Source organism: Malaclemys terrapin, chromosome 1 (assembly GCF_027887155.1).
Source record: "Malaclemys terrapin pileata isolate rMalTer1 chromosome 1, rMalTer1.hap1, whole genome shotgun sequence".
NCBI lineage: Eukaryota > Metazoa > Chordata > Testudines > Emydidae > Malaclemys > Malaclemys terrapin.
Window position 1 is genome coordinate 78,128,613 of NC_071505.1, and position 11,804 is coordinate 78,140,416.

Below are 11,804 nucleotides of genomic sequence, written 5' to 3' on the forward strand. Positions count from 1 at the left end.
AGGTCAAACTGTGGGCACATGAGTCCTATCAATGGCCCTGGCACAGTTTGGAAACCCCATTCTCTCAAAACCAGCAATTACTTAAGGAATATTTGTTTACGCCCACCACCTTTGGGTAAATCACATGCCTGACTGCGTCTGAAACCTCTGTAACCACTTTACATGGTGGGGGGGATAGCTCAGTGGTTTGAGCATTGGCCTGCTAAACCCAGGGTTGTAAGCTCAATCGTTGAGGGGGCCATTTAGGGATCTGGGGCAAAAATCTGTCTGGGGATTGGTCCTGCTTTGAGCAGGGGGTTGGACTAGATGCCCTCCTGAGGTCCCTTCCAACCCTGATATTCTATGATATTCTACACATAGTTGACTTTTCAATGCTGAACTGGTTAGCAACAGACTTGTAGCAGTCTGTGGTAATCAGATTCCAGACAATTATAGCAGCCCACTTCTGGACCAGTATGGCTGCCCTCATGAGTGTCTTTACACTGGAGTGTAGGTGCGAGTTGCTCACAAAGTTCCAGAACTGTAGCTTTCTTCATGCAAAAGTTCTGGATCCACTACTGGTCATCCCAGGTCTGCATGACGATGTGATCCTACCAGGCTGTGCTTGGGCCCCTGCTCCAGAAGCTCTGGTCTACATGGGGGGAAATCACCAGCTACAGCAAGAGTTGTGAGCAGCATCAGCCAGTTTGATTCTTCCATGTCTGTATCATCCTCCTCTTCCATCAGGCACCTTTAGTAGGTCAGAAACCACCTACAGAACATCCACCAGCATCTCATGGATGCTTTGCCTGTTTGCTGAAACAGGCTTGGCAAGATCTATTGCTAACGTGGCAGACTGCAACAACTTCCTGTAACATGTGGGGTAGACAGTCAAGTTTTCCCACACTGCAACACTAACCAGGGGCTGGAATGGCTACAGCTGCAGAGGGCACTAGGATGCCAGAGAAACAGTGGTTTGACTCAGGACTGAGTATTGCAGTGTGGACACTGGAGCCCTGGATTTGCAGCCCAGGTCAAGAAATTCTAAACCTAGAGTCAATATGCAGTGTGGAGGCCAAGCCCTGGATTTTTTTGTAATATTTAATGACCTGCTCTCCCACAGACATCCGGAACCACTGTTGGTAAGAGGAAACCCTACTCCACCACTGAACAAAGCTCCCTATTTAATGCTGCCGTGTGCATCCAGCTGTGGATCACCTGTGAGTTTAGAAATTATACTTTCTAATAGCTCTTCCAAGCTGCACTCTCATCCATAATTTGGTATGCTTTTACAATTGTTATTCTAAAAAGAGAGCTTCCTCTGTTAAGTCTTTCATGGGTTGCCAGTGCACCATAATGTGTTTGGCTTGCACACGTGTCATCATGTACAGTACGCGTTGGACACACTCCCATGAAATAGACAGCTCTGGCAAAGTCTGCATTCAGCTTTAGTTAGATTTGTCTCACAGACAGAAAAGAACTCCCCCATTAGGCTACATTTTCTTTGTTCCTGTTCTTCTGGAACAAAACTGAAGCCTTTTGCCAATGCCTGTCCAATCAGTATGCTTGGAAATATGCCACATGATAGTCCATGTTAATGTGACACCACTATAATGATCAGTAGTGATCTAAATTATTGAGAAAGTATTGTTTAAGTTGTATTTTTTTTGCAAATTAGTATACATTAATGTGTTTAATATACATATTAAAGTAGTTTATAAAAGTCTAGAGTCATACTTAAGTCAAATATGAACTGAAGATTCATCACATATGTATTGTTTAAGGGCTACATAACACTCCCACTGAAGTTATTATTCCACTGACTTCAGCATAAGCCCGATATTTTTAGCGTCCATATTGATCCAAATGTTGACCTCAATCAGTAGGGTCTGTGACACATTCACTGACACCATCCCATTCTATGAAGTTGAGTTGGTCTTTAATATTTTGCCTTAAGGCTACAGTCACTTTTCTTGCTTTACAGATCCATAAGAGGGACACTTTACATGAAACAACCTATTCCACAAAATACAACCTTGTATTCTTTAAGAATATCATATGCAGTAGCTTTGGCTCCAGAGTCTGGATGTGTACATATGGTGATCCCAGTCCTGAAGACCTAACTCAGGCAAAACTTCATTAAAGTTGGTAGGAGTTTTGTTTTAGGAAGGGTTGAAAAAGTACTAGCCATTTTTCCAGAAATAGTCTGGATTTCTGGAAATCAGAGAGTAAAAGAGAAATCATAATTAAGAAGTATTTGCTTCACATATTCTCTCCCTACCCCCATCCCCATGTGCCCAGCCTGAAAGGCTTAATTGAAGTCAATTAAGGGGGAAAAACACTTAAAAGTGACTTGCACACATGATGCAGCATTAGAAATTATTTTTAACTGTCTCCAAATGAGGGCCATTTCATACATATGCAATTTTAAATTTCCATGATTTGATGTGATGTCCCATCATAGACTGCTGGTGACATCATACCCAGCAAAGAACCTTTTTCTTTTAAAATATTGCCTAGGTTTCTAAACTTTTTCATTATTTTATGAATAGTAAAAATAATAAAAAATAGTAAACATTCTGAGTAAATTCATAGATTCATAGATTCTAGGACTGGAAGGGACCTCGAGAGGTCATCGAGTCCAGTCCCCTGCTCGCATGGCAGGACCAAATACTGTCTAGACCATCCCTGATAGACATTTATCTAACCTACTCTTAAATAACCAATAAACCAAAATATGAAATAGTAAATGTTTGTATGTGTTGGTTTTTGTGAATATTTTATTGCTATTCCTATCTGCTAAATCTAATCTGTCTTTCATTTTGAGATTTTCTATTTTCATCACCACCGTTACTATGCGCTAACTTTCTTCCCCACCTCAGGCTGTTTAATAATTGAAGGCAATTGATGGAATCTAAAATTTATCTTTACTTAGCTAGCCTGTATTTGCAAAAACAAAAATCAGTTCTCTCCTATTTCATTTGTTCATTGTATTTTAATTTCTGGAGTAGCATACACCATGTTGTGGCCACTGTGAATGCTGTGTTTTACACCAGGAAAAGGTTTACATAGATTCTAACTCTCTGGTTCACTGTAACTATGAGGCACTTGTCTCAAAAACATTCCCATTTGGCAAAGCTAACCATTTAATCAACATCTAATCACTTGCTCCATTACTGAACGGAATCTTAAAATAAAAAGTTTTCCACTCAGCCAGAACCCCACTTTGAAAACACAGTTCTCCCAAATGCCAAGAGATGCTGTAAAACCGGTGCAGGAGGATGAGTTCTTATTTTGTTATTGACATTCGGCTGGTTACCTGCTTTGAACTTATAAGTGAGAAATTTTTACATAGCCTCACCCTCTTCAGATGTATAAATTAGATCATTTGTATCAGGAATGTGAGCAGAACAGCCAGCAGTTGACAGGAGAAAAATTTTGATTATTTCTTTCTATATTAAGATCAGTAGATCATTCCCACAGATGGAATGGATTATTTCAGATGTTGTTTTAGAAGGCTTCCTTGATTTGTATGTATGTGAGGGAGTGGGGGGAAATTAAAAAGAATAGCGAGAGAAGGTGTAACTGCTGCCCACACAGTTGCAATCCACTAGTCATGTATGGTTAACCAATGAATCATGGCCATGCAGTAATGTACAGTATACATTCTTCTAAAATTGTGACTGCATAAATGACCCCAAATGAATACTATATGCTGTGAAAAAAGTACTGTACTGCTTTAACATTCAGCTCCTGTGTTTGAGTGAAGCCCTGAAGAGACCTCACTGTCAGTGTAGAGGCCATTATGTAGTTGGAAGTGGATGAGAGTGGGTGTTAGCAAGGCCCAAAGCTTGACAGAGGTAGTAAAAAGTACAGGGATTTCCTATAACACAAACTCTTCAAACTAGATTTGACTGCTTATACACAAATCACTGCCTCACATGACTGTCATTCAGCACATCAAGGACACACATAGCATGTATAATGTTACAGTGTATAATTTTTCACTCGTGAGACAAATGGATTAAAATTTGAGTTGCTACTCAGTACATCACCTTTGATGTAACTGTTACCTACAGAAATTCCTAACACAATGGCCAAAAAAATTCCTATGGGAACCCTAGTCAAACATAACTATAAGTCCTTTACTAACCTTAACTTCAGATCATATTCCACCCAATCTGCAATGCTGTCTTTCTTCACCTACAAAGGTTTATATCAACACTAGAAGTGGCCAATACATTTTTAGCATATCTATTTCAATATGCAAATTATTGAGAAAATAGTTTTACTCACTGCTACTAGGTGGCAAAAAAAGTCCATTTATATTACGAGGTTTGCTATGATGGAAGACACAACTGATCCTCACACAGCCTAAAGGCTGTGTTTCCCAGAAACATGAGATTCTGTTGTATTTTTGCTACAGGAAAAATAAAAAAGGGACAGTTTTCAGATATGATGATTATAACAAACAACAAAAAATAATGGGCAGAACACTGATTAGTACCATATATCAGTTAAAAAATAATATGGTATTGTTACGAAGGCATAGGATTAGGATACATGAGGCCTGATTCTGATCTTTTACAACAGTGTAAATTAGGAATTTCTTCACTGAGATCAATGGAGTTATAATGGTGTCAGATCAGAATCAAGGCAATGGATTCTACTCCTGGCTCTGCTACAGACTTTCTGAGATGCTTAGAAAAAAAACATTAATTTTCTAATACCCCAAATTCACTTAATTTTTGTGTCTCAAGGCTTGTCTATTTGAACAGTTAGTGCGCAGCCAGCTGGGGTGTAAATCTATCTCACATTAGTGTGCCGCACACTAACTGTACATGTGGACCCTGCTATCACACATTAAAAGTTCCATAATGTGCTTTGATCTACTCTGCTTTGAAATGGGAACAGAATAAAGTGAACTATAGAACTTTTAGTGTGTGGTAGCAGGGTCCACATGGACAGTTAGCGTGCATCACACTAATGTGAGGTAGACTTATTCCCGCACTTACTGCGCACTAACTGTTCATCTAGACTAGCGCTTGGTTTCCTTATCTGTAAAATAGGGATAATAATACCTACCTCACAGGCATGTTGTGAAACTAAATACATTCATGTTTGTAATGTGCTTTGAGAGCCTTGTATGAAATCTGCTATATAAGTTCAAAGTATTACATTTGTATTCTTTTATTATAAAAAGGATATTATTAATTATTATTATGAAAGGAAAATCAGAAAAGCAATTAACATCCAGTGACTGACTTTGAATCAATACAAGTTTTAAAGCTTGCAGTGCATGCTAGCCACAGACTTGGAAAAATAAAAAAAAGCTTGTATCTGGGTGCCACAAGGTCTTCATATTTGAATATGAACTTGAGTGTTAGATGTGAAGTTTAACAGAAGTGAGGGTCAGTTTTGCTTTAAGAATGAGTGTACTTCAAGAAACTTATCTACCTGTATTTCCATATGTCTAAATCGGCAAAGCTGATGTGAACATCTTCCCTCTCTCCATAATGAGCAAACAATCTCACTGCCAATGGCTTTTTCACAGTGACGGAATCGGCACTTGGAACCCTAACACAGAAAAAAGGCAAGTCAAAGTTGTATGATGTTAGATGCGTCAGTAGTTGGTTTATATCTTCTTTATTAATGAGGAAGTGGGCAATACACTAGTCTGTATTATTGTTGTGACAACATACCTGCAAGCAACGGAAAAAATTTAGGACCTGATTCACTGATGCTAGGTCCACTATGCCCAATACCTGCTGCACAGGTAAAAATCCCAAGCCAGTGGGAGTTATACCTGTGCGGTTGAGGGCAGAAGAGGCCATTGGTCTCAATGGAACTGCAACTGATTTATGCCAGTGTAAATGGAGGGAAAAATCAGGTCCTGATATAATTGCTTTGTCCAGTCTAGTTAAAATACCTGAAGATATGGGGCTCCCATTACTTATGAACTTGGGAGACTATTCCACAGTCTACTGGGTATTACTGTTTTCCTGATATTTGAACTAAATTTCTCTTGCCCAGCTCTATCCCTTTACACCTATTTATATCCCTGGATCACCCTAAGCAATTCCTCACCCTCCTTGTTGTTTATACTGCTCTCAGATACTAGCAAATGTTAACATAACTCTCCCGTAGTAATCACTAAGCAAACTACATAGATTTTGTTCTTTCAGTGCCCTATTCTCCATTACATAAGAGCTATGCTCAGAGGTAGTGGGCAGTGGCAGTCACAGGACGTCAGAGTAGCAGGGGGCATTTTCTAACATCCGCAGCTAGTGTAAGACCTATAATGGGGCTTAAGAAAGCAGGAGATCAGGCTTAGAGAAGCTCAGCTCAACCACATCCCCCATGCCAGCCCCAGTCACCAACTGACACCAACTTACAGCAGGGATATCAGGGCAGCTGGTGTTATGCAGCACAAAGTAAATTTAGCAGACTGAAAGATTGATCCTTAATCTTTTCTCATAAATCAAACATTCCAGCTACTTAATCATTTTGTTCTCTTTCTTTGATTCCATCCAGCCGGTCAATATCTTTCTGGTTCTGAAGTGCCCACCACTACATGCAGTCTTAAAGATGTAGTTTCACCACCTGGGAGCATGGAGTGGTATGATGCAAACTACTTAAATGCTCTCTTGTATTAGCTAGCATTTGTCCAGGTTAAATTTCATTTTATTTTCTTTCTGTTATTCCTCTACCATTTTTGGAGTTTGGAACACCTCCTAATTTAGTAACATCTGTGAATTTTAATACCATTTACTCCTCTTTTCAGAGCATCATAAAAGACATTAACTATAATAGGACCAAGGAGTACTGTCTGTAAAATGCACTACTTTATTAAATAAAATCACTGCAGCTGGCCAGACTGGGGATTTGTACTGAAAGTAATACCTATTCACTAAGGTCCTAATCCTGCAACTGGAGTACTAACATAGACTTCTGCATCACCCCATTGACTTTGCCTACTGGGTCCATTCTCACAAGCACTTCTTCAAAGGGTGATAACATCAAGAATGTCATGTGTCTGACAAAGTGGGTATTCACCCACGAAAGCTTATGCTCCAATACATCTATTAGTCTATAAGGTGCCACAGGACTCTTTATTGCTTTTTACAGATCCAGACTAACACGGCTACCCCTCTGATATTAGGAATGAAGTGATTTCAAAAAAGCAGTATTAAGGAAAGTCAGTTAGTCACACTATCAATACCAGGCAAAGTTCCTGTTGTCTAACAAATTTATAAATGTTGTTTATCACAGGTTATAAAAAAGTTGTTTAAATGAAACAGAAGTGTGTTGAGTGATCTTTATGTAGTGTTTACAAAAGTCCACCTTGAACAGTGCACATTTTTTATGAATTAAACCCCTTTAGAGTGTGAGCTTGATTTTCAGAACTAATGAGCACGCACAAATCAATCTGAGGTGAATGGAAACTGCAGGTCCTTATCATCTCTCAAAATCAGGATCTATGGTATGTCAAATATACATGTATGGAGACACACACAGAGTGACATATATATCAGTATATAAAGAAGAGACGTAAGTTCAAACGATAAACTCCTCCTTACAGCAGGAAAATCAAAGATGCAAACCACTGTAAATTCTACAATATTTACCTTTATGCAGGTGGAATAAAAATAGAAATAGCAGTCATTCCCAACTTCTGCCATTGTCACCTCTTGTACTTCTACTCCACTGTCTTTATACAAGAAGAGTATAAACGTACAGGTAAGAACTACCAATGTGTATGGAAACAAAACTCCTTTTTCTGAAGACAGTGGTTTTCAGGATCTAAGCTCTATTTCCTTTTAAAAACAGACTTCCAATTATAGTATATCTCAAAATTATATTTAAACTAATTACAAATCAGACGGTACCTTCTCCAGGTTTGCCGAAGTGATGAAACATTGAAAGTGGTTGCTAGTCAGTGCACAAATTCAAACTTCCAGAATTTCTCTCATTGTTACTTTAGTTCTTATGACATCATCACAAATGACATCACATGACTGTTTAGACTGGGACTGCTCACTTATTTCCATTGCTGTTGAGTAAAAGAGAAAAAAACGAAGTTGTTCCAAATAGTCTGTTATCCTAGTGTTTCTCTGATTCAAAACAGATTGAAACATAATTCACATGAGTTAGAGAACATACAACATTCACATAAATATTTGATGCAGGAACATGTATAGTTTGTAGCCGTATCGATCTCAGGATATTAGAGAGACGAGGTGGGTGAGGTAATATCTTTTGTGGGACCAACTTCTGTTGGTGAGAGAGACAAGCTTTTGAGCCACACACAGCTCTTTTTCAAGTCTGGGGAAGGAACTCTCAGGTCAAAGCAAAATGCAAGGTGGAACAGAGTATTTAGCATAAGTAGTTATGTAAGGGACCATTGAAGGCAGAGTGGCCCATTAACACTGCGGCAGTCATAGGACAAAAAGAGGGAGTTAGTGGGTTACAGATTGTTGTTTGTCCAATGATTGCAGGGATGCTAATGGACTCCCCACCTCCCGTGCCAGTAGACTTGGGCTTGCGAGGCTCAGACTAAAGGGCTGTTGAATTACGGTGTAGAAATTTGGGCTCGGGCTGGAGCCCAGGCTCTAGGACTCTGCGAACCCAGCCAGACATCTGGAAAAGAATTTTCTGTAGTATCTCAGTGCCCTACCCATCTAGTGTCCCATCACCAGCCACTGGGGATATTTGCTACTAGCAGTCGAAGATCGGGTACATGCCATTATTGGCAGTCATCATACCATCCCCTCCATAAATGTATCAAGTTCAGTCTTGAAGCCAGTTAGGTTTCTTGCCACCACTGCTCCCTTTGGAAGGCCGTTATAGAATTTCACTCCTCTGATGGCTTGAAACCTTTGTCTAATTTCAAGCATTAACTTGTAGGTGATCAGTTTATATCCATTTGTTCTTGTGTCAACACTGGTGCTTAATTTAAATAACTCCTCTCCCTCCCTGATATTTACAGAAAGCAATCATATCTCCCCTCAGACTTCATTTGGTTAAGCTAAACAAGCCAAGCTCTTTGAATCTCCTCTCATTAGGTAGGTTTTTCATTCCTTGGATCATCCTAGTAGCCCTTCTTTGCACCCATTTCAGTCTGAATTCTTCTTTTTTAAATTTGGAAGACCAGAATTACATGTTATTCCAGATGAGGTTTCACCTGTGTCTTGTATAATTGTACAAACACTTCCTTATCTCTACTGGAAATACCTCACCTGATGAATCTTAGGGACTTCATTAGACTTTTTCATGGCCACATCACATTGGCACCTCAGTCATCTTGTGACCAATTAATACACCTAAGTCTTTCTCCTCCTCTGTTGCTTCCAACAGATAAATCCCCAGTTTATAGCAAAAAATCTTTTTAGTTCCTAAGTGCATGACCTTGCACTTTGTGCTATTAAATTTCATCCCATTTCTATTACTCCAGTTTTCAAGGTTGTCCAGATCTTCTTGTTTGATATTCCAGTCCTCCTCTGGATTGGCAATACCTCCCAACTTTGTGTCATCCACAGATTTTATTAGCACACTCCCACTTTTTGTGCCAAGGTCATTAACAAAAATGTTAAGTAAGACTGAGCCCAAGACAGATCCCCGAGGAACTCCACTAGTGGTCTCCCTCCAGTCTGACAGTTCACCTTTCACTATGACCTGCTATAGTCACCCTCGCCCCTTTAACCATTTCCTTATCTACCTTTCAATTCTCATATCAATCCCCATCTTCTCCAATTTAACTAATACTTTCCCATGTGGAATTGTATTAAATGCCTTACTGATTAGATTTACTGTATTCCCTTTGTCTAAAAAATCAGTTATCTTCTCAAAGAAAAAGATCAGGTTGGTCTGACACAATCTACCTTTTGTAAAATCATGTTGTATTTTATCCCTATTTCCGTTTATCTCTATGTCCTTAACTACTTTGTCTTTCAAAATTTGTACTAAGACCTTGCATGCAATTGAAGTCAAACTAACAGGCCTGTAGTTTCCCAGATCACTTCCCCCTCCTTTGCTAAAAATAGGTCCTATATTAGCAATCCTAAAGTCAGAGGGTACAACACCCAAGTTTACAAATTCATTAAAAAATCCTTGATATTGAGCTTTCAATTTCACGTCCCAGATCCTTTAATATTCTTGGATGGAAATTATCCAGGCCCCCTGATTTAGTCCCATTATGCAGTTTGTTTTTGACTTCCCCCTTGGATATAGTAATTTCCATTAACCACTCTACCACTATCCCTAAGCTCCTCATTACCCTTATTAAAAACTGAGGTGAAGTATTTATTTAGGTGTTGGACCATTCCTAGATTGATCTCCACCCCATCTTTACTGCTTAGCAGTCCCAATTCTTCTTCCTTTGTTTTCTTTTTATTTATATGCATACAGAACTTTTTATCCACTGGCTGTGGTAAGAAAAGAACTGAACTAATTAGCTCTACATAGCCCTTTTATATCCTCAGATCCAAATATTCAGAGCTGTGAGAGGGTGTTTGAGGAATCTCAGTGGGTGCTGCTTTCCAGCAGATTTCTGAAGCTCAACAGTGCCAGTGGGTTTATCTCATAATAAGAAATATGCAGAGGCCAACTCCAGAATCAAATTAGTTTTAATAAATCAAATTATTTTGTGATGTTTATGACCTGAGATGATTCTGCTTTCTCTCTGTGATTTCAAATCACTTTAGAAACGTTAATTGAGCACTATTCCACTTCTTATAGATGTGGAAACTGAGGTACAGACCAGTTACTTCCATAAGATCACACAGCAAGTTTGTGGGAGAACTAGGAATAGAACACAGAAGTCTTGACTCCACACAGTCCTCCATATTAAAAACGGTATTGTTAATAATAATAAATACATAAAATAAATAACAAAATGTCCTGGTACTTGGATAGGCCTTGTTGAGAACAGTTTAGGAAACTGGCATTCCACAAAGAAGTACCATGCAGCACATGCTAGTATTTGAGAAATTCTTACACGGGGAAATAGGATAGGACCCTCACAATACATTAAGTTGGAACCAGCAACATTTTCCAGTGACAGATATTTAGTTTATGTTCTTTCTGAGAAAGCAGACATCACTGCTCTCAGCCCAGTCCTGTCCATATGCCCAATGTCTCATTTCTATCTTTTCCCATAACCAGGTTTCACTGAGTTTCATCCACCCTTCCATGCCTGGAAAGTCAGTGAGGAAAGATGCGTTTACATTACTGAATAGAGGACAATGAAAGCCACGGACAACACACATGTAGAAAATGGAGCTGAGCTACTGCAGCAGAGGCAGCTTACAACATTGAGGCTACTTCTGAGCTGAACCAAGGTTGAGGCAGAGGATGAAGGTCTCCAACTGCAACACACAAGCGCAAGGCTCGCGCCCTACCTCCCTACATCAGGGGACTGTGGGGCTCTAACACCCACACAGCTACCCCACAACCATTCCTAGAGCAGGGGCATGTGGGGGTGTAACACCCACACAGCTACTCCCCGACCATCCCTAGAGTAGGGGAGTGTGGGGCTGTAACACCCTCACAGCTACCCCCCAACCATTCCCAGGGCAGGGGGTGGGGCTGTAACCCACACGGCTAACCTCCCTCCCATCCCTAGAGCAGGAGAGTGCGGGCCTGTAACACCCAGAGGGCGACGGATGCAATGAGCGGTCCCTGTGCGGCGGGGAGGCTACAACTCTCGCACAGACACACCCGCCGGGCCCGGGGGGCGGGCCACTCACACACACGCAGGGCGCAGCTGCAGGCCGCGAGGCCCTTCGGCGGCTGCCGCCCCTCGAACTCCATTTCCCAGCGCGCGC

At 40.3% G+C, this 11,804-nt stretch overlaps 1 protein-coding gene across 1 annotated transcript in view; it reads right to left on the reverse strand.

Annotated features, from left to right (window-relative positions):
- Nucleotides 1–7,661, reverse strand: part of C1H12orf50 (chromosome 1 C12orf50 homolog) — a 29,079-nt gene extending 21,418 nt beyond the window's left edge. The window contains exons 1-3 of the mRNA XM_054029820.1: nucleotides 7,608–7,661; nucleotides 5,437–5,556; nucleotides 4,276–4,399 (exon numbers count right to left, since the gene is read on the reverse strand). Coding sequence (XP_053885795.1) covers nucleotides 4,276–4,399; nucleotides 5,437–5,556; nucleotides 7,608–7,661 — 298 coding nt within the window. The remainder of the gene's footprint in view (nucleotides 1–4,275; nucleotides 4,400–5,436; nucleotides 5,557–7,607) is intronic.
- Between the last annotated feature and the right edge of the window lie 4,143 nt (nucleotides 7,662–11,804).